This window comes from Salvelinus fontinalis, chromosome 10 (assembly GCF_029448725.1).
Source record: "Salvelinus fontinalis isolate EN_2023a chromosome 10, ASM2944872v1, whole genome shotgun sequence".
Classification (NCBI taxonomy): domain Eukaryota; kingdom Metazoa; phylum Chordata; class Actinopteri; order Salmoniformes; family Salmonidae; genus Salvelinus; species Salvelinus fontinalis.
Window position 1 is genome coordinate 44,694,746 of NC_074674.1, and position 23,549 is coordinate 44,718,294.

The 23,549-nt window shown below is 46.3% G+C and overlaps 1 protein-coding gene across 2 annotated transcripts in view; it reads right to left on the bottom strand.

Annotated features, from left to right (window-relative positions):
- Positions 1-777: 777 nt before the first annotated feature.
- The window catches only part of LOC129864188 (sister chromatid cohesion protein PDS5 homolog B), a 94,649-nt gene continuing 71,877 nt past the window's right edge, over positions 778-23,549 (bottom strand). The window contains exons 27-35 of one of the 2 annotated variants that reach the window (XM_055936874.1): positions 21,051-21,183; positions 20,828-20,947; positions 14,844-14,906; positions 12,305-12,450; positions 11,594-11,663; positions 10,754-11,157; positions 9,052-9,135; positions 4,910-5,042; positions 778-2,695 (exon numbers count right to left, since the gene is read on the bottom strand). In XM_055936874.1, coding sequence (XP_055792849.1) covers positions 2,663-2,695; positions 4,910-5,042; positions 9,052-9,135; positions 10,754-11,157; positions 11,594-11,663; positions 12,305-12,450; positions 14,844-14,906; positions 20,828-20,947; positions 21,051-21,183 — 1,186 coding nt within the window. In that variant the 3' untranslated portion in view covers positions 778-2,662. Of the gene's footprint in view, positions 2,696-4,909; positions 5,043-9,051; positions 9,136-10,753; positions 11,158-11,593; positions 11,664-12,304; positions 12,451-14,819; positions 14,907-20,827; positions 20,948-21,050; positions 21,184-23,549 lie in introns of those variants that run through there. The other variant, XM_055936872.1, reaches the window with a different exon arrangement.

A 23,549-nucleotide genomic window follows, 5' to 3' on the forward strand; every position in this document is an offset into this window, starting at 1 on the left:
TGAGCAACTGAGGCAGAAGCTGAAGAAGGGGTAGAAGGGAGGTCTGGGGGGCATGGAGAACCTGAGATGAATAATACTTCCATAATGCTTTCCAGGGTTGGGGTCAATTACACTTCAATTTATAAAGTAAACCAAACTTCAATTCAAATTCAAAATGTTCCCAATTTAAAAAACATTTGAGTATTTGAATTCCTGAACTTCCTGAATTGACCCCAGTCCTGATGCTTTCATTTGGACTCATATCAAATCAATCAACCAGGGGGACTGTGCTGCAGTACGCTGTAGACATCCGACTCCATCACGAGAAGTGTGGATGGAAAACCACCCAGAGGGGACGACATGCCCTCTCCCCTCCAGGAGTTTCCCTCACCCGAAGCTGCAGAAGAGTGGGTTGCTGTTCAGGAAACCAGGGTGGTCTTAAAGGCCCACATCAACCAGGCACGCAGCATAAATCACCCTCCCTACACTCTGTGAACCTCTCTTTGGGAATGAGTTCGATTGGTGTCCGTCTGTTTTTCATCCAGGTGGATGAGACAGACAAAAGAGATAAGAAAATGATAACATATGACAATAAAAACACTTAACTGTACTTTTCACTAACTAGAGGCCAGTTCCCATAGCAACTAATCCCACGTGTTAATAAGCCTGCACCCTAATCCCTACATACTGCTTTACTTTGTAAACTGTCTCCAGAGGATTGAGGAAGTTGCCGTGTGTAGGAGTGACAAAAACAACACAATGTGAGTGTATACATTACATAAAGAAAACCACAGAAAGTCCCGTTGTATGGACAACTTTATTAATACGACAGAGACAGACAGGAGCTGACTGGGTGGATGTGACGACGTGATCTACATCTCAAATGGCACAGGTTTCCCATCTAGTGCACAACATTTGACCAGGGACCTTTGAGTTGACTGAGAACACATTCTCATTTACAGCAACGACCTGGGGAATAGTTACCGGGGAGAGGAGGCGGGGATGAATGAGCCAATTGGAAGCTGGGGATGATTAGGTGACAATGATGGTATTAGGGTCAGATTGGGAATTTAGCCAGAACACCGGGGTTAACACCCCTACTCTTACGATAAATGCCATGGGATCTTTAGTGACCAGTCAGGACACCCGTTTAAATGTCCCATCACAGGGCAATGTCCCCAATCACTGTCCTGGGGTATTGGCATATATATATTTTTTTAGACCAGAGGAAAGAGTGCCTCCTACTGGCCCTGCAACACAACTTCCAGCAGCATCTGGTCTCCCATCCAGGGACCGACCAGGAACAACCCTGCTTAGCTTCAGAGGTAAGCCAGCAGCGGTATGCAGGGTGGTATGCAGGGTGGTATGCTCACTGCCCTATAGCCTCTGGTCAGAAGTAGTGGACTACACAGGGTGCCATTCGGGACATAGAGCAAGTCTCTAACGCAGCGTTTTTCAGACTAAAACCACATCTGATCGCAGCAGGAGGTGCCACCCAGGTGTCAAATGGAACGAACACTAAAACCACATCTGATCGCAGCAGCAGGTGCCACCCAGGTGTCAAATGGAACGAACACTAAAACCACATCTGATCGCAGCAGCAGGTGCCAGTCAGGTGTCAAATGGAACGAATACTAAAACTTTATTGATTTATAATAAACATTCAACATTCCGACACAATTCTGAAATTGTCTCCCAGAGGGTTAAAAAAAAAAAAAAACGACAACTCAACAAGGCGTGAATATACAATGCTGTAAACAAACCAATTGACTTTTTTTGTTGTTAAAAAACTACAAAAGGAAAAATTACATGATTGACTTCACAAAAAAGAGTAAAATAGAAAATGTACGGGAAATCTAATGTCAGGATTTCAGGCGAAGTCAGGGTTTCAGACGAAGTCAGGGTTTCAGACGAAGTCAGGGTTTCAGACGAAGTCAGGGTTTCAGACGAAGTCAGGGTTTCAGACGAAGTCAGGGTTTCAGGCGAAGTCAGGGTTTCAGGCGAAGTCAGGGTTTCAGGCGAAGTCAGGGTTTCAGGTGAAGTCAGGGTTTCAGGCGAAGTCAGGATTTCAGGTGAAGTGGACACAGAGGGGAACATGACAAAAAGACAATATTGCCAAAAGGCCTTGTTTAAAAACTGATTTCATTTTGAAGGTAAAACAAGTAGCGCACTTTCAGATCCGGGGACAAAATAACACCCTATTCCCTATACAGTGCACTATTATTGACCAGAGACCAAAGTAGAGCATTATATATAGGGAATATGGTACCATTTGGAACAGACAGGAGCTAAAAGCTATACAACAGCACCCAGTCAGTCAACAAAACAACCATAACACAGACATGAAAGATACTATTTACAACTCATGGCATCAGCTGAGATCTCTCTCTCGCTCGAACAGATGTGGCGAACAATATCACAATGCATCACAAAAACAACTTACGGTTATTGATACTGATGTTATAAGAGTGTGTGTGTGTGTGTGTGTGTGTGTGTATGTGTGTGTGTAACGGTAGGAGCGTCAGCGTATGAAAAGTTCAGAAAAGTCTAATCCCTCCCATCTTCCACTCTCTCCATCTCTCCTTCGCTCCCTCTCTCCTTTAGAGAAGGCAAGACAAGTGTCCAAGGATCAACTCCACCTCTCTCTCTCTCTCTCTCCTTCCCTTTTTTTCTTGTCCTCCGTTCATCTTTTTCTTCCTCCGGTCTTCCGTCGACCCTGTGGAATCAGAGAGTCAGTCAGTCAGATGTTAAACCAATCAACAGTCAGTCTGATGTTTAACCAACTAATACGCAACATACACTATATATACACAGAAGTGTGTGGGGTGGACACCCCTTCAAATGAGTGAATTCGGCTATTTCAGCCCGTTTCTGACAGGTGTATAAAATTGAGCACACAGCCATGCAATCTCGATACACAAACACTGGCAGTAGAATGGCCTTACTGAAGAGCTCAGTGACTTTCAACGTGGCACCGTCATAGGATGCCACCTTTCCAACAAGTCAGTTCATCAAATATCTGCCCAGCTAGAGCTGCCCCGGTCAACTGTAAGTGCTGTTATTGTAAAGTGGAAACGTCTAGGAGCAACAACGGCTCAGCTGTGAAGTGGTAGGCCACACAAGGTCACAGAACCGGACCGCTGAAGGGCGTAGCACGTAAAAATGATCTGTCCTCGGTTGCAACACTCACTACCGAGTTCCAAACTACCTCTGGAAGCAACGTCAGCACAATAACTGTTCGTCAGGAGCTTCATAAAATGGGTTTCCATGGCAGAGCAGCCGCACACAAGCTTAAGATGCCAAGTTAAAGGAGACAGATTTTATTTAAAAAAAACTTGTTGATGATCTTTTGTTTAAGGATGAATTCATGCGTTAGAGATATATTATGTATAACCAAACTAAAAGCAAGAGATCACTATCATCCCTGAGTATCAAAACAGGTCGGTATTGTGGTGAAATGGAAGAGGAAGGACTAACTATTGACAATTCTGTGCTTCCAACTTTGTGGCAACAGTTTGGGGAAGGCCCTTTCCTGTTTCAGCATGACAATGCCCCAGTGCACAAAGCGAGGTCCATACAGAAATGGTTTGTCGAGATCGGTGTGGAAGATCTTGACTGGCCTGCACAGAGCCCTGACCTCAACGCAAACTAACACCGTTGGGATGAATTGGAACGCCGACTGCGATCCAGGCCTAATCGCCCAACATCAGTCCCCGACCTCACTAATGCTCGTGGCTGAATGGAAGCAAATCTCCGCAGCAATGTTCCAACATCTAGTAGAAAGCCTTCCCAGAAGAGTGGAGGCTGTTATAGCAGCAATGTTCCAACATCTAGTGCAAAGCCTTCCCAGAAGAGTGGAGGCTGTTATAGCAGCAAAAGGCGGGGGACCAACTCCATATTAATGCCCACGATTTTGTAATGAGATGTTCAACGAGCAGGTGTCCACATACTTTTGGTCATGTAGTGTTGGATTCTGGAGTAAACTTTGAACGTTGTTATACTCAGAGTATAGGATCATTAGATACACAAGAGACATGAGGTATACCATAATGAAGTTTGGGAGGGGCTGAGTGCAGGGAAAACAATCACATGTGACAGTACTGATAAGGGGAGAAACCATTTGAAGGCTCATATCACTTAGTTCCCTGCTTAGCAGGAAGGATGCAATGTTTAGAGATAAGGAGGAGACTCCACCCAAAGTGGGGAATGAATACCACCATGGTGGAAGCCATGTCTTTTTTTCTGAATACAGCTGTGTCGACCCTCTGGGAAGAATTAAACTTGGTTAAGCTTCTCTAGTGTCCGTGAGTTTTTTTACTCTGAATAGTGAAGAACAAACAGCCAGACAGTCTGACATTTAACCAACTAACATTCAACATAGAACAAACAGCCAGAAAACAAGGGTCAATTGCATTTACAAGGGTCAGTTGGTAGAGCATGGCGCTTGCAACGCCAGGGTTGTGGGTTCAATTCCCACGGGGGGCCAGTACAAAAAAAAAAAAAAAGTATGAATGTATGTACTTACATTTACATTTACATTTAAGTCATTTAGCAGACGCTCTTATCCAGAGCGACTTACAAGTACATACATTCATACTTTTTTGTACTGGCCCCCCGTGGGAATCGAACCCTACTTGTAAGTCGCTCTGGATAAGAGCGTCTGCTAAATGACTTAAATGTAAATGTAATTTAAATCCCAGTTCAATCCAGAAAGTAAACCAAATTCAAATTCCACCTCTTGCTAATTGAAAAGGAAAAAAGAGAATTGAAATTCCAGTGTTCTTCCTGAATTGACCCCCACCCTGAAAGACAGAGCTGGTCAGAACATACAAGATACCAAAAGGGTTGAGTTTCTGCATATCCAATTGGGGGTTAAAGGGTTTCGGGTTAGGGGTGAAAGGTTAGGGGTCAGAGTTTAAGTTTCCTTTACTTTAGGAGTGGTCTGTTCTTCCTCCTTCTCCACTTCTTCCTGCTCCTCCTCTTCTTCCTCAGCCGGTGTCTCCATCTCCTCCTCAGACTCCTCTTTGGCTGCTGGTGGTGCTGCTGCCTTACCACGGCCACGCCTATAGGACAGGGGAGGAGGCTGGTTTAGACACACACAAGGACATACACACAAGGGCTGCACACGCTCATACACACGCAAACAAATGCAAAACATTTGTTTCACGTACACTAGGGATGTAACGTTTCACCAACACTTATCGGTCCCCGATTCAAATGTTTAAGATACAAGTGCATCGGTCCATGGACCCCAAACCGATCCAAAACAGGAAGTAAAAGACGCAAAACAATACTTAATCACGGAAAGCATAGAAATAGCACACATAGAACAGATCTACCGCTTCTTAGACTTGCTTTTAATGAGAATTACAGATCTATAACTCACATTTCTATCTGAATTTGGTCTGGTCATATATATATATATATATATATATATATATATATATATATATATATATATATATATATATATATTCATTGGCTATGTCATTTATAAATATTAATACATTACTAGCTCAAACGCTTAATCTCTGTTAATTAGTGGGCGATGGAGATTTCAGATCCAAAGAGGGGGGCACAAAAAACAAAGGATACATTTCCCCCCCCCCTATTCTGATAGTGGGCTGGTAGATGCCTAGTTTCCCTTATGGATCAGATCAGGTACATTGCCCCCCCCCCCCTATTCTGACAGTGGGCTGGTAGATGCCTAGTTTCCCTTATGGATCAGATCAGGTACATTGCCCCCCCCTATTCTGATAGTGGGCTGGTAGATGCCTAGTTTCCCTTATGGATCAGATCAGGTACATTGCCCCCCCCCCCCCCCCTATTCTGATAGTGGGCTGGTAGATGCCTAGTTTCCCTTATGGATCAGATCAGGCACATTGCCCCCCCCCCCCTATTCTGATAGTGGGCTGGTAGATGCCTAGTTTCCCTTATGGATCAGATCAGGTTAGAGTTGCACATTTTGGGGAATATTCAGAGGTGGAAACGTTCCGTGGGAAATATATGCCAATTAATATTAATACCATTTAAATGTAGATGTTTTTTTGCATTATATATATTTACAATATCATATGGAGACAGAAACATAAACCTTTTCATAAGTAGACAATTGCAAATTAATAAACCCTTCCATGAGAAATTTTTAAAAACAATTTAGTTAGGAATTCAACTTTAATTAAATGAGTTGACTCTTCACATGGGATGATTTCACTGAACAACAAAAGAAAGGGAATATTGAATGATCCCCAATGATCCATCGCATCTCCCAAAAACGTTTTCAACATTCACCTGTAAAATGATAGTCTAGAAACTAAAGCTTTGGTTGTCTTCCTCTCAGGCTTCCATGTCTTCTCTCTGGACCTCCTCAATGTCCACCTCTTGAACATCAGACTCTGGGGCCTCATCTTCACTGTCACTTTCCAACCTTGTTGAGGATGGCTTGTTGTCAGGCTCAAAAAGCCTCAAATTTGACCGGATGGCCACCAATTTATCAACCCTTGTATTGGTCAGCCTGTTGCGTGCTTTGGTGTGTGTGTTCCTAAACAAGGACCAGTTGCGCTCTGAGGCGGCTGATGTTGGAGGGATTTGGAGGATGATTGAGGCAACAGGCGAAAAAGCCTCAGATCCACAAAGTCCCTTCCACCAGGTGGCTGATGAGATATGTTGGCACGACTGCCATATTGCATCTCCATCCCAAAGCCCTTGCTTGGAAGTGTACTTCGCCAGACTGCCAAGAACCTTGCCCTCATCCAGGCCAAGGTGGCGAGACACGGTAGTGATGACACCATAGGTCTTGTTGATCTCCGCACCAGACAGGATGCTCTTGCAAGCATACTTGGGGTCCAACATGTACGCTGCGGCGTGTATGGGCTTCAGGCAGAAGTCTTCACACTTTTTGATGCATTTCAGAAGTGCAGTTTCCTCTGCTTGGAGCAACAGTGAAGTGGGCAGGGCAGTACGAATTTCTTCTCTTACATCTACAAGCAGCGTCTGAATATCAGACAGGATGGCATCGTCTCCTTCAATCCGTGTAATGGCTACTGCTATAGGTTTCAGGAGTTTCAGGCTGCTTACCACTCTCTCCCAAAATACATCATCCAGGAGGATCCTCTTGATGGGGCTGTCCATATCGGCAGAATGTGATATGGCCATTTCTTGGAGAGACTCCTCCCCCTCCAGGAGATTGTCAAACATGATGACAACACCACCCCAACGGGTGTTGCTGGGCAGCTTCAGTGTGGTGCTCTTATTCTTCTCACTTTGCTTGGTGAGGTAGATTGCTGCTATAACTTGATGACCCTTCACATAACTAACCATTTCCTTGGCTCTCTTGTAGAGTGTATCCATTGTTTTCAGTGCCATGATGTCCTTGAGGAGCCGATTCAATGCCTGAGCAGCACAGCCAACAGGTGCGATGTGAGGGTAGGACTCCTCCACTTCAGGCCAAGCAAATACCTTCTGTGGTCCAAGGTCATTGATGACTGCCTTCAGCTCATCTGCAATATAGTGACCGGTGTGTCTGTTGTCCCTTGTGTCTGTGCTCTTGTAGAATACTGGTGGAGGGGTGGAGATGATGCAGTTAATGATTCCTTGCCCACGAACATTCGACCACCCATCAGAGATGATTACAATACAGTCTGCTTTCTCTATGATTTGCTTGACCTTCACTTGAACTCTGTTGAACTCTGCATCCAGCAAATGAGTAATAAAGCATGTCTGGTTGGAGTGGTGTATGCTGGGCAAAGAACCTTCATGAAATCTCTTCCAATATATATGGCCTGTGAGCATCAGAGGTGAACCAGTTTGTCTACACAGCTCGAGCAAGACATTCATCAGCATTTCTCTGACTACGTTCCTCCATTGAGTCAACAAAACAAACTTCTGATTCCAGGAGGTTCATGAGCTTTTGCTATCGATACGGTGTCGGATTCATCATTTTCACCTCGAAAAGGAGTGATTTTTGTCAGAGGTTGCTTGTTGTGAGCGCTGAGGGAACTTTATGCACTTGGCCAGATGATTCTGCATCTTTGTTGCATTCTACACATATGATTTGGCACAGTATTAGCAAATGTACACGGCTTTTCCTTCTACATTAGCAGCAGTGAAATGTCTCCACACATCAGATAGTGTGCCTGTGGCATTTTCCTGTAAAGATTAGGGAAAAAAAGTGTAAAAAAACAAACAAATACAATTCCATGTACAGATAAATAGTTAAACTGTTAGATTAAAACAACTCCTTCGCAAGATAAATGTTTTATAATGAAACATGTATGGAAACAGGTGAATTAACACTCCTCAGTTAGCAGGCTCAAACAAGCTAAATCCCACATGGTAGCAAAAACTAACTAGCAGAAATTGTTAACAAGTTAGAAATTATTTAAACACACTTTGCTGTAGGCTACAATTTACTAGTTAACACAAAAATCTTGTCATATAAAATATATTCACCCCGCCCAGTATCAAAACTTACCACAAAGCATGTAGTCCTTGGCTCAGACAGGCTAGTAGTGTGGGCTCAATAGCATCTCATTAGTGTGCAAGATCTTGAGAATCAGCTGTACATGTGATGGAAGAATGCACTGTGCATGCAGAGGGTTTCAATTCCATTGAATTGGGGATAGTTTAACCAAAATATGCCACAAGACCTAGAATTGCCTTATGTGTATCCCACAAAAAAAGGTTCACTGTTATAAGATAACTTTTTTGATGAATTGAAGCAAAATTCCCAACATTCCCAGGCTTAACTTGCCATGGAAAATTGCCGGAAAGTTACTGACCATTTGCAACCCTAGATCAGGTACACACCGTAGACATAAACCATTTACACACACACAGCTCAGAGAGGCCCAGCTCACGAGCTCCATCAGCAGCAGATTTTAATGTAGAAAACGAATGTGTCAACGCAACAAATGTTAATGCATCGTATCGAACCGAAACGCATCGAATCATTTCAGACTATAATGTATAGTTCCTGTATCATATCCCATGTTTCTCCATACATATCGAATCGTCTTGTAAGGGAAAGGTCCACATCACTAATGCACACACCTGCCACACACACACACTTACGCTGGTTGTTTCTTGGCGGGCTGTGCTGCTGCCTTGGCTGGCCGTCCTCTCTTCTTCACTGGGGTGGACTCAGCAGACTCAGAACTGGGAAGGAAAACAACAGGATTTAGAGGTTATTGACAACAAACATGTGTGATGTGTGATTCTTTCAACACCGCAGTTAATATCTCACTTCATTTGAAATAACAGACAATTCAAAAAGAGCATAAATGTCTACAGTGCATTCAGAAAGTATTCAGACCGCTTGACTTCATCCACATTTTGTTACGTTACAGCCTTATTCTAAAATGGATTAAATGAATTGTTTTCCTCAATCTACACATACATACCCTATAATGACAGCCAAAACAGGTTGAGAAATGTTTGCAAAAGTATTAAAATAAAAAACAGAAATACTTTATTTATATAAGTATTCAGACCCTTTTGCTATGAGACTTGAAATTGAGCTCAGGTACATCCTGTTTCCATTGATCGTGCTTGAGATGTTTCTACAACTTGATTGGAGTCCACCTGTGGTAAATTCAATTGATTGGACATGATTTGGAAAGGCACACATCTCTTTATATAAATAAGGTCCCACAGTTGACATGGCTTGGTTTTTGCTCTGACATGCACTGAGGTCGAAGGAATTGTCCGTAGAGACAGTATTGTGTTGAGGCACAGATCTGGGGAAGGGTACCAAAACATTTCTGCAGCATTGAAGATCCCCAAGAACACAGTGGCCTCCATCTTTCATAAATGGAAGAAGTTTGGAAGCACGAAGACTCTTCCTAGATCTGACCGCCCGGCCAAACTAAGCAATCGGGGGAGAAGGGCCTTGGTCAGGGAGGTGACCAAAAACCTGATGGTCACTCTGACAGAGCTTTAGAGTTCCTCTGTGGAGATGGGAGAACCTTCCAGATGGACATCCATCTCTGCAGCACTCCACCAATCAGGCCTTTATGGTAGAGTGGCCAGATGGAAGCCACTCCTCAGTAAAAGGAACATGACAGCCCAAAAGGCACCTGAGAAACAAGATTCTCTGGTCTGATGAAACCAAGACTTAACTTTTTGGCCTGAATGCCAAGTGTCACGTCTGGAGGAAACCTGGCACCATCCCTATGGTGAAGCATGGTGGTGGCAGCATGATGCTGTGAGGATGTTTTTCAGCGGCAGGGACTGGGAGACTAGTCAGGGTCAAGGGAAAGATGAACGGAGCAAAGTACAGAGAGATCCTCGATGAAAACCTGCTCCAGAGCGCTCAGGACTTGAACTCGATCTAACATCTCTGGAGAGACCTGACAATAACTGTGCAGCGACGCTCCCCATCCAACCTGACAGAGGTTGAGAGGATCTGCAGAGAAGAATGGAAGAAATCCCCAAATACAGGTGTGCCAAACTTGTAGCGTCATACCCAAGAAGACTCGATGCTGTAATCGCTGTAAAAGGTGCTTCAACAAAGTACTGAGTAAAGGGTCTGAATACTTTTGTAAATTTGATGGGTTTTTGTGTTTTTGCTTTGTCATTATGGGGTATTGTGTGTTGATTAATGAGAGGGAAAAAACTATTTAATCCATTTTAGAATAAGGCTGTAACATAACAAAATGTGGAAAAAGTCGAGGGGTCTGAATACTTGTCAACAGAACTGTAACAGATCTTACAGGATGGTTTATGAGGTGGCTACATCACATATCAAGGAGAAAAACACCAAATGCCCTCTGACCTTTGTGTCGATCTCCTTGCCGCCCGCGCTGGTCTTCCTCCCTTAGTCTTCAACTCGATATTCTCCTCCTCTTCCTCTTCCTCCTCTTCTTCCTCCTCTCCTCCCTCATCCTCTTCTTCAGGGGGAGGAGTTGCCTTCTTCCGACCCCGCCCCCTCCCCTTAGCTGGAGTTTCCTGATTGGCCGCTGCAGCCTTCGTGGACCGCCCCCTACGCCCTTTTTTGGGCGGGCTGTTCTGCTCGTCTTCCGTCTGGGCGTCGCCGAGTCGGGACTCCTCTCCCCATTGGTCCTCGGGGTCGACTACTGCTGCTGCCTTCTTGCGGCCGCGCTTGGGTTTAGGAGAAGGGTTGTCGTCAAGGTTACTGGAGGCGGCGCCTCGTTTACGGCCCCGGGGTTTGTCACTGTCCTGTAAGAAGGTCGTATTGTCAACGAACTGCTATTTGACTGTAAGGAGACAGTAGTGTCGACTAAATTGGATTTGACAGTTTGTGTTACTTTGAGGCGCACAGGTAACTGATTGATCGCTTGTTTGGATTACCCAAGAACAAATAGATATATTTCCAAGTGAAAATACACTTTGTCAGTAAATGAGTCTTACTTGGTGGGATAGTTAAACGACATGTTGGATTGCTTCCCCTGTAAGCAGTGTATGGGATAACGTATGGATAAAAACCATTGTTTTGGTTTTATCCGGCCACCGTTCCCCAGTGCTAACTTTTTAGCATTTGTGATATAAAAACCAATGCAGGTCAATATCCCTGATATTAACATTTTCACATTTAATGTACAAATCATCTTAAAGTAACTTCATGGAAGTTACACAATACATTTCAGACACTTACCTTTGTGTCAGAGGTGTCTCCTTTCTTCATGATGTCTTCGTTCTCACTGTGGTCCTCTGCACTGTCATGTCTGGGACAGGGAGACAGGAGGACAGGTTAGACACACTCATGTCTGGTACAGGGAGACAGGAGGACAGGTTAGACACACATGTCTGGGACAGGGAGACAGGTTAGACACACTCATGTCTGGTACAGGGAGACAGGAGGACAGGTTAGACACACTCGTGTCTGGGACAGGGAGACAGGAGGACAGGTTAGACACACTCATGTCTGGGACAGGGAGACAGGAGGACAGGTTAGACACACTCATGTCTGGGACAGGGAGACACGAGGACAGGTTAGACACACATGTCTGGGACAGGGAGACAGGTTAGACACACTCATGTCTGGTACAGGAGGACAGGTTAGACACACTCATGTCTGGTACAGGAGGACAGGTTAGACACACTCATGTCTGGTACAAGAGGACAGGTTAGACACACTCGTGTCTGGGACAGGAAGACAGGAGGACAGGTTAGACACACTCATGTCTGGTACAGGGAGACAGGAGGACGGGTTAGACACACTCATGTCTGGTACAGGGAGACAGGAGGACAGGTTAGAGACACTCATGTCTGGAGACAGGAAGACAGGAGGACAGGTTAGAGACACTCATGTCTGGTACAGGGAGACAGGAGGACGGGCCAGGTCTAGGGTAAGAGGTGTGTGTACCTGGTCTTGGTGCGTTGAGGAGAGCTGGGGTTTGAGGTACTATCCTCGTTGCTAGCCGTCTCCATGCGCGATGCTTTACTCTGGATGGGTTTACCTGCTGAGGCCAGGGGTTTGTTCACCGCTCCTAACACGTTAGCTGTTTTAGGCTGGGGGGAGGGAGAGAGGGAGGATGTGTAGGGGTGAGGGAGGGTGTGTAGGGGTGAGGGAAGATGTGTAGGGGTGAGGGAGGGTGTGTAGGGGTGAGGAGAGGATGTGTAGGGGTGAGGAGAGATGTGTAGGGGTGAGGGAGGGTGTGTAGGAGTGAGGGTGTGTAGGGGTGAGGGGGGGTGTGTAGGGGTGAGGGAGGGTGTGTAGGAGTAAGGGAGGATGTGTAGGGGTGAGGGAGGGAGGATGTGTAGGGGTGAGGGAGGGAGGATGTGTAGGGGTGAGGGAGGAAGGATGTATAGGGGTGAGGGGGCACAGGGAAGAAGGCAAGAAAGGAAAGGTCAGAACAGGGGAGTCAAACTCATTTTTCTCACTTCTATCTCCCCTCTGGACATTTATTTTTTAATTTCTGTGATTATTAATTAGCCAGCTGGACACAGTGGAGACACTGCATGAATGTAGGTCCATTATTTCTACACAGTTTCAATTTGGTTTTAGTCATTTTAAAGTGTACTATATATACAAAAGTATGTGGACACCCCTTCAAATTAGTGGATTCCGCTATTTCAGCCACACCCGTTGCTAACAGGTATAAAATCGAGCACACAGTCATGCAATCTCCATAGACCGACATTGAGCTCTTCAGTAAGGCCATTCAACTGCCAGAGACTTTCAACGTGGCACAGTCATAGGATGCCACCTTTCCAACAAGTCAGTTCATCAAATTTCTACCCTGTTAGAGCTGCCCCGGTCAACTGTAAGTGCTGTTATTGTGAAGTGGAAATGTCTAGGAGCAACAACGGCTCCGCTGCTAAATGGTAGGCCACACAAGCTCACAGAACCGGACCGCAGAATGCAGAAGCGTGTAAAAATCATCTGTCCTCGGATGCAACACTCACTACCGAGTTCCAAACTACCTCTAAGCAACGCAAGCCTACGATCACCATGCGCAATGCCAAGCGTTGGCTGGAGGGGTGTAAAGCTCGCTGCCATTAGACTCTGGAGCCGTGGAAACGCATTCTCTGGAGTGATGAATCACACTTTACCATCTGGCAGTACGATGGACGAATCTTGGTTTGGCAGATTCCGAGAATGCTACCTGCCCAAATGCATAGTGCCCACTGTAAAGTTTGGTGGAGGAGGAATAATGGTCTGGGGCTGTTTTTCATGGTTTGGGCTAGACGCCTTAGTTCTAGTGAAGGGAAATCTTAACGCTACAGCATACAATGATTTGTCGAGATCGGTGTGGAAGAACTTCACTGACCTACACAGAGCCCTGACCTCAACCCCATCGAACACCTTTGGGATGAATTGGAACGCCGACTGTGAGCCAGGCCTAATCGCCCAACATCAGTGCCCAACCTCACTAGCATCTTGTGGCTGAATGGAAGCAAGTCCCCGCAGCAATGTTCCAACATCTAGTGGAAAGCCTTCTCAGAAGAGTGGAGGCTGTTATAGCAGCAAAAGGGGGACAAACTCTATATTAATGTCCATGATTTTGGAATGAGATGTTCAACGAGTAGGTGTCCACATACTTTTGGTCACGTAGTGTATATAGATAGTTATTTTATTACTCAAACTACCAACGGGGCCGTATGTCTGATCCCCCTGGGTTAGACAATTTATCCCACTGTTTGGCAAGGGCTCCCAATCGCTGATTCTAACAACCGAAGTTGAGCAAATGAATACCATGGGCAGTCATCCTACCGCTAAGGGCTGTCTGAATGAATACCATGGGCAGTCATCCTACCGCTAAGGGCTGTCTGAATGAATACCATTGGCAGTCATCCTACCACTAAGGGCTGTCTGAATGAATACCATGGGCAGTCATCCTACCGCTAAGGGCTGTCTTAATGAATACCATGGGCAGTCATCCTACCACTAAGGGCTGTCTGAATGAATACCATGGGCAGTCATCCTACCGCTAAGGCCTGTCTGAATGAATACCATGGGCAGTCATCCTACCGTTAAGGCCTGTCTGAATGAATACCATGGGCAGTCATTCTACCGCTAAGGGCTGTCTGAATGAATACCATGGGCAGTCATCCTACCGCTAAGGCCTGTCTGAATGAATACCATGGGCAGTCATCCTACCGTTAAGGCCTGTCTGAATGAATACCATGGGCAGTCATTCTACCGCTAAGGGCTGTCTGAATGAATACCATGGGCAGTCATTCTACCGCTAAGGGCTGTCTGAATGAATACCATGGGCAGTCATTCTACCGCTAAGGGCTGTCTGAATGAATACCATGGGCAGTCATCCTACCGCTAAGGCCTGTCTGAATGAATACCATGGGCAGTCATCCTACCGCTAAGGGCTGTCTGAATGAATACCATGGGCAGTCATCCTACCGCTAAGGGCTGTCTGAATGAATACCATGGGCAGTCATCCTACCTTTCCAGGTGTAAAGAAGGACTTCATCTCTGGAGGGAGATAGTTCTTTGTGTTGCTGAAATTCTACAGAAGAGATGTTTAGTCAGAAAGTGAATCCATTGAATGGTTTTATTTGCAGATTAGAGCGAGCACACACACACACACACACACACACACACACACACAGACACACAGACACACAGACACACACACAGACACACACACACACAGTAGAGGTCTTCACAGATCTTCCCGAACCGGATTACCCGACCCCGGGATGTTGTCGTTGATCCCGGGTCGGATCCTGCTCAGTGGCCACGGACTTCGGATCCGAGTGAAAATATGTGAAATACCGACCAGATCCTAAATTATATTTGAATAATTTAAATCTTAAAACAGCATTGGCCTAAACTCAAATTTCACACATTCAATGATTATTCTCTTAAATTATTGTCAGGGGGTCCCCTTTCATCAAACTAAATGTGGCAAAGTATCATTTTGTGACAAAACGGCATGAAAACTAGCCACTGCACGTGACACCGGGTAAAACAGTGTACTAGAAGTGGGTGACTAGGAGGAGGTCTCCCCTAGTCTATATAAACAGGTCTCTCCCAGTCTATACAAATAGGTCTCCCCTAGTCGATATGTAAACAGGTCTCTCCCAGTCTACACAAAGAGGTCACTCCCAGTCTTTACAAACAGGTCACTCCCAGTCTATACAAAGAGGTCTCCCCTAGTCGATAAGTAAAGAGGTCTCCCCTAGTCGATAAGTAAAGAGGTCTCCCCTAGTCGATATGTAAAGAGGTCTCCCCTAGTCGATATGTAAAGAGGTCTCCCCTAGTCGATATGTAAAGAGGTCTCCCCCAGTCTATATAAACAGGTCACTCCCAGTCTATATAAACAGGTCACTCCCAGTCTATATAAACAGGTCTCTCCTAGTCTATATAAACAGGTCACTCCCAGTCTATATAAACAGGTCACTCCCAGTCGATATGTAAAGAGGTCTCCCCTAGTCGATATGTAAAGAGGTCTCCCCTAGTCGATATGTAAAGAGGTCTCCCCTAGTCGATATGTAAAGAGGTCTCCCCTAGTCGATATGTAAAGAGGTCTCCCCTAGTCGATATGTAAAGAGGTCTCCCCTAGTCGATATGTAAAGAGGTCTCCCCTAGTCGATATGTAAACAGGTCTCCCCTAGTCGATATGTAAACAGGTCTCCCCTAGTCGATATGTAAACAGGTCTCCCCTAGTCGATATGTAAACAGGTCTCCCCTAGTCGATATGTAAACAGGTCTCCCCTAGTCGATATGTAAACAGGTCTCCCCTAGTCGATATGTAAACAGGTCTCCCCTAGTCGATATGTAAACAGGTCTCCCCTAGTCGATATGTAAACAGGTCTCCCCTAGTCGATATGTAAACAGGTCACTCCCAGTCGATACAAAGAGGTCACTCCCAGTCTATACAAAGAGGTCACTCCCAGTCTATACAAAGAGGTCACTCCCAGTCTATACAAAGAGGTCACTCCCAGTCTATACAAAGAGGTCACTCCCAGTCCATACAAAGAGGTCACTCCCAGTCTATACAAAGAGGTCACTCCCAGTCTATACAAAGAGGTCACTCCCAGTCTATACAAAGAGGTCACTCCCAGTCTATACAAAGAGGTCACTCCCAGTCTATACAAAGAGGTCACTCCCAGTCTATACAAAGAGGTCACTCCCAGTCTATACAAAGAGGTCACTCCCAGTCTATACAAAGAGGTCACTCCCAGTCTATACAAAGAGGTCACTCCCAGTCTATACAAAGAGGTCACTCCCAGTCTATACAAAGAGGTCACTCCCAGTCTATACAAAGAGGTCACTCCCAGTCTATACAAAGAGGTCACTCCCAGTCTATACAAAGAGGTCACTCCCAGTCTATACAAAGAGGTCACTCCCAGTCTATACAAAGAGGTCACTCCCAGTCTATACAAAGAGGTCACTCCCAGTCTATACAAAGAGGTCACTCCCAGTCTATACAAAGAGGTCACTCCCAGTCTATACAAAGAGGTCACTCCCAGTCTATACAAAGAGGTCACTCCCAGTCTATACAAAGAGGTCACTCCCAGTCTATACAAAGAGGTCACTCCCAGTCTATACAAAGAGGTCACTCCCAGTCTATACAAAGAGGTCACTCCCAGTCTATACAAAGAGGTCACTCCCAGTCTATACAAAGAGGTCACTCCCAGTCTATATAACGATGTTTCTCCCAGTCTATATAACGATGTTTCTCCCAGTCTATACAAAGATGTTTCTCCTTGTCGATATAAAGAGGTCACTGCCAGTCTATACAAACAGGTCTCTCCTAGTCTATATAAACAGGTCTCTCTTAGTCTATATAAACAGGTCTCTCCTAGTCTATATAAACAGGTCTCTCCTAGTCTATATAAACAGGTCTCTCCTAGTCTATATAAACAGGTCTCTCCTAGTCTATATAAACAGGTCTCTCCTAGTCTATATAAACAGGTCCCTCCTAGTCTATATAAACAGGTCCCTCCTAGTCTATATAAACAGGTCTCTCCTAGTCTATATAAACAGGTCTCTCCTAGTCTATATAAACAGGTCTCTCCTAGTCTATATAAACAGGTCTCTCCTAGTCTATATAAACAGGTCTCTCCTAGTCTATATAAACAGGTCTCTCCTAGTCTATATAAACAGGTCCCTCCTAGTCTATATAAACAGGTCTCTCCTAGTCTATATAAACAGGTCTCCTAGTCTATATAAACAGGTCTCTCCTTGTCTATATAAACAGGTCTCCTAGTCTATATAAACAGGTCTCTCCTTGTCGATATAAACAGGTCTCTCCTAGTCTATATAAACAGGTCTCTCCTAGTCTATATAAACAGGTCTCTCCTTGTCTATATAAACAGGTCTCCTAGTCTATATAAACAGGTCTCTCCTAGTCTATATAAACAGGTCTCTCCTAGTCTATATAAACAGGTCTCTCCTTGTCTATATAAACAGGTCTCTCCTTGTCTATATAAACAGGTATCTCCTAGTCTATATAAACAGGTCTCTCCTAGTCTATATAAACAGGTCTCTCCTTGTCTATATAAACAGGTCTCTCCTTGTCTATATAAACAGGTCTCTCCTAGTCTATATAAACAGGTATCTCCTTGTCTATATAAACAGGTCTCTCCTTGTCTATATAAACAGGTCTCCTAGTCTATATAAACAGGTCTCTCCTTGTCTATATAAACAGGTCTCTCCTTGTCTATATAAACAGGTCTCCTAGTCTATATAAACAGGTCTCTCCTTGTCTATATAAACAGGTCTCCTAGTCTATATAAACAGGTCTCTCCTTGTCTATATAAACAGGTCTCTCCTAGTCTATATAAACAGGTCTCTCCTAGTCTATATAAACAGGTCTCTCCTTGTCTATATAAACAGGTCTCCTAGTCTATATAAACAGGTCTCTCCTAGTCTATATAAACAGGTCTCTCCTAGTCTATATAAACAGGTCTCTCCTTGTCTATATAAACAGGTCTCTCCTTGTCTATATAAACAGGTCTCTCCTAGTCTATATAAACAGGTCTCTCCTAGTCTATATAAACAGGTCTCTCCTTGTCTATATAAACAGGTCTCTCCTTGTCTATATAAACAGGTCTCTCCTTGTCTATATAAACAGGTCTCTCCTAGTCTATATAAACAGGTCTCTCCTTGTCTATATAAACAGGTCTCTCCTTGTCTATATAAACAGGTCTCCTAGTCTATATAAACAGGTCTCTCCTTGTCTATATAAACAGGTCTCCTAGTCTATATAAACAGGTCTCCTAGTCTATATAAACAGGTCTCCTAGTCTATATAAACAGGTCTCTCCTTGTCTATATAAACAGGTCTCTCCTAGTCTATATAAACAGGTCTCTCCTTGTCTATATAAACAGGTCTCCTAGTCTATATAAACAGGTCTCCTAGTCTATATAAACAGGTCTCCTTGTCTATATAAACAGGTCTCTCCTTGTCTATATAAACAGGTCTCTCCTTGTCTATATAAACAGGTCTCTCCTTGTCTATATAAACAGGTCTCCTAGTCTATATAAACAGGTCTCTCCTTGTCTATATAAACAGGTCTCTCCTAGTCTATATAAACAGGTCTCTCCTAGTCTATATAAACAGGTCTCTCCTAGTCTATATAAACAGGTCTCCTAGTCTATATAAACAGGTCTCCTTGTCTATATAAACAGGTCTCTCCTTGTCTATATAAACAGGTCTCTCCTTGTCTATATAAACAGGTCTCCTTGTCTATATAAACAGGTCTCTCCTAGTCTATATAAACAGGTCTCTCCTAGTCTATATAAACAGGTCTCTCCTAGTCTATATAAACAGGTCTCCTTGTCTATATAAACAGGTCTCTCCTTGTCTATATAAACAGGTCTCCTAGTCTATATAAACAGGTCTCTCCTTGTCTATATAAACAGGTCTCTCCTTGTCTATATAAACAGGTCTCTCCTAGTCTATATAAACAGGTCTCTCCTAGTCTATATAAACAGGTCTCCTAGTCTATATAAACAGGTCTCTCCTAGTCTATATAAACAGGTCTCCTTGTCTATATAAACAGGTCTCCTAGTCTATATAAACAGGTCTCCTAGTCTATATAAACAGGTCTCCTAGTCTATATAAACAGGTCTATCCTAGTCTATATAAACAGGTCTCCTAGTCTATATAAACAGGTCTCTCCTAGTCTATATAAACAGGTCTCCTTGTCTATATAAACAGGTCTCCTAGTCTATATAAACAGGTCTCCTAGTCTATATAAACAGGTCTCCTAGTCTATATAAACAGGTCTCTCCTTGTCTATATAAACAGGTCTCTCCTAGTCTATATAAACAGGTCTCCTTGTCTATATAAACAGGTCTCCTAGTCTATATAAACAGGTCTCCTAGTCTATATAAACAGGTCTCCTAGTCTATATAAACAGGTCTCCTAGTCTATATAAACAGGTCTCCTAGTCTATATAAACAGGTCTCCTAGTCTATATAAACAGGTCTCCTAGTCTATATAAACAGGTCTCCTAGTCTATATAAACAGGTCTCCTAGTCTATATAAACAGGTCTCCTAGTCTATATAAACAGGTCTCCTAGTCTATATAAACAGGTCTCCTAGTCTATATAAACAGGTCTCCTAGTCTATATAAACAGGTCTCTCCTAGTCTATATAAACAGGTCTCTCCTAGTCTATATAAACAGGTCTCCTAGTCTATATAAACAGGTCTCCTAGTCTATATAAACAGGTCTCCTAGTCTATATAAACAGGTCTCCTAGTCTATACTAAGTGCCTTTCTGAAACATTAAGTCGTTCTTTGCTACTGTGAAGATGAAACTGAACGAGGAGAAACGGACAGGTCAGTTGTCTGTACGGGCCTCATTTATACACATTGTGGCGACGGAGGGGAGAAAAGCTGCTTCTCTTGGTCCATATTTTCAAGACCTGATATATTTTAGTTATTAGTTTTACATTTGGCCTATTTAGTAGGCAATTTTAATTTGGGCTATTTTCTTTATTTAAATACATTAGTTAACTAATGTTGAATGACTCAAATCAAGTGGAATATTTCTCAGCATAAACATGAGGCTCATTCATGCACTACTTAAAAAATAAATAAGTTATACTATAATGCAGATCGAGACGTTCCCCATCTAACTATAGTATTAAGCTGTAGGGATGTCATTATGAAAATACTTAGCTATTACTTCAGAAACAACCCAAAATGCACCAGTAGAGTCCAAACTATTTTGCTGGCTTGACCTTCAATTCAGCTGGATTTGTAATATTTCGGATCCGATACAGACAGACACAATTTGGATGTGATTCTCGCTCAACTCGAACATACAGTATTTCGGGTAGGATCCGAACCGGATATTGATTTCTTTGAAAGAAATGTCTGGTTCCTGTCGTGGGTCGAGTGATAATTTGGAGGATCCAATTCGGATCTGAATTTGGTGATCTGAGAAGACCTCTAACTAAGACACCTACCTTGTCAGGCTTGGTGAAGTAGCGTGTGGGAAGGACAGGGTCTTTGGGAGACTCCAGACTGTAGGTGGTGCTCTTAGAGATTATGATGTTCATGGCCACGTCACACACCGTGTACAACTTCTGTAGAGGGAAAGAGAGGGTGTGTGTGTGTGAGCGTGAATCTGTGTGTGTGTGTGTGTGTATGTGAATCTGTGTGTGTGTGTGTGTGTGTGTGTGTGTGTACCTCGTTGATCTTGGCGTCGGTAGGAGCCTGTGCGTCCTTGGTCTGTTTGATGTTCTCCACCATCTTCCTGATGAAGGCGTGGCTGTTGTTCTCATTCTTAGACATGATGATCTCCAGGATGAACCACAGAGACCTGGGGAGGGGGAGAGGAGGGAAGAATGGAGTGGTGGGAGGATTGGAGGAGGCGGGGGGAGGTAGGAGTGGTGGGAGGTTTGGAGGAGAAGGGGGAGGCGGGAGTGAGGGAAGAGTGGAGAAGGGGGAGGCCGGCAGAGGGAGAAGTGGGGGAGGCGGGCAGAGGGAGAAGTGGAGAAGGGGGAGGCGGGCGGAGGGAGGATTGGAGAAGGGGGAGGCGGGCAGAGGGAGAAGTGGAGAAGGGGGAGGCGGGCAGAGGGAGAAGTGGAGAAGGGGGAGGCGGGCAGAGTGGAGGAGGCGGGCAGAGGGAGGAGTGGAGAAGGGGGAGGCGGGCAGAGGGAGAAGTGGGGGAGGCGGGCAGAGGGAGGAGTGAGGGAGGCGGGCAGAGGGAGGAGTGGGGGAGGCGGGCAGAGGGAGGAGTGGGGGAGGCGGGCAGAGGGAGAAGTGGGGGAGGCGGGCAGAGGGAGAAGTGGAGAAGGGGGAGGCGGGCGGAGTGGAGGAGGCGGGCAGAGGGAGGAGTGGAGAAGGGGGAGGCGGGCAGAGGGAGAAGTGGGGGAGGCGGGCAGAGGGAGGAGTGAGGGAGGCGGGCAGAGGGAGGAGTGGGGGAGGCGGGCAGAGGGAGGAGTGGGGGAGGCGGGCAGAGGGAGAAGTGGGGGAGGCGGGCAGAGGGAGGAGTGAGGGAGGCGGGCAGAGGGAGGAGTGAGGGAGGCGGGCAGAGGGAGGAGTGGGGGAGGCGGGCAGAGGGAGGAGTGGGGGAGGCGGGCAGAGGGAGAAGTGGGGGAGGCGGGCAGAGGGAGAAGTGGGGGAGGCGGGCAGAGGGAGGAGTGGAGAAGGGGGAGGCGGGCGGAGGGAGGATTGGAGAAGGGGGAGGCGGGCGGAGTGGAGGAGGCGGGCAGAGGGAGGAGTGGGGGAGGCGGGCAGAGGGAGGAGTGGGGGAGGCGGGCAGAGGGAGAAGTGGGGGAGGCGGGCAGAGGGAGGAGTGAGGGAGGCGGGCAGAGGGAGGAGTGGGGGAGGCGGGCAGAGGGAGGAGTGGGGGAGGCGGGCAGAGGGAGAAGTGGGGGAGGCGGGCAGAGGGAGGAGTGGGGGAGGCGGGCAGAGGGAGGAGTGGGGGAGGCGGGCAGAGGGAGGAGTGAGGGAGGCGGGCAGAGGGAGGAGTGGGGGAGGCGGGCAGAGGGAGGAGTGGGGGAGGTGGGCAGAGGGAGGAGTGGAGAAGGGGGAGGCGGGCGGAGGGAGGATTGGAGAAGGGGGAGGCGGGCGGAGGGCGGAGGGAGGAGTGGAGAAGGGGGAGGCGGGCGGAGTGGAGGAGTGGAGAAGGGGGAGGCGGGCGGAGTGGAGGAGTGGAGAAGGGGGAGGCGGGCGGAGTGGAGAAGGGGGAGGAGTGGAGAAGGGGGAGGCGGGCGGAGGGAGGAGTGGAGAAGGGGGAGGCGGGCGGAGGGAGGAGTGGAGAAGGGGGAGGCGGGCGGAGTGGAGAAGGGGGAGGCGGGCGGAGTGGAGAAGGGGGAGGCGGGCGGAGGGAGGATTGGAGAAGGGGGAGGCGGGCAGAGGGAGGAGTGGAGAAGGGGGAGGCGGGCGGAGTGGAGAAGGGGGAGGCGGGCGGAGGGAGGATTGGAGAAGGGGGAGGCGGGCAGAGGGAGGAGTGGAGAAGGGGGAGGCGGGCGGAGTGGAGGAGTGGAGAAGGAGGAGGCGGGCGGAGTGGAGAAGGAGGAGGCGGGCGGAGTGGAAAAGGAGGAGGCGGGCGGAGGGAGGAGTGGAGAAGGGGGAGGCGGGCAGAGGGAGGAGTGGAGAAGGGGGAGGCGGGCGGAGGGAGGAGTGGAGAAGGGGGAGGCGGGCAGAGGGAGGAGTGGAGAAGGGGGAGGCGGGCAGAGGGAGGAGTGGAGAAGGGGGAGGCGGGCAGAGGGAGGAGTGGAGAAGGGGGAGGCGGGCGGAGGGAGGAGTGGAGAAGGGGGAGGCGGGCGGAGGGAGGAGTGGAGAAGGGGGAGGCGGGCGGAGTGGAGAAGGGGGAGGAGGTTAGTTTTTGTATAAGGTATTAATCTCATAACTTTGCAGTTCATTATAATCATCTATATGTCACTGTGTTTTTTCGCTTTGATGATGTTTGATAATATGACTGCCGATCAAACTGGCTGAATTAAGAGAGAGAAGTGAGAGGGCTTGAGAAAGGACTCACAGCATCCCAATATGTCAACACACAGCAGACTATGACAGCAGACTATGACAGCCGACTATAACAGCAGACTATAACAGCAGACTATGACAGCAGACTATAAACAGCCGACTATGACAGCCGACTATGACAGCCGACTATGACAGCCGACTATGACAGCCGACTATGACAGCCGACTATGACAGCCGACTATGACAGCCGAC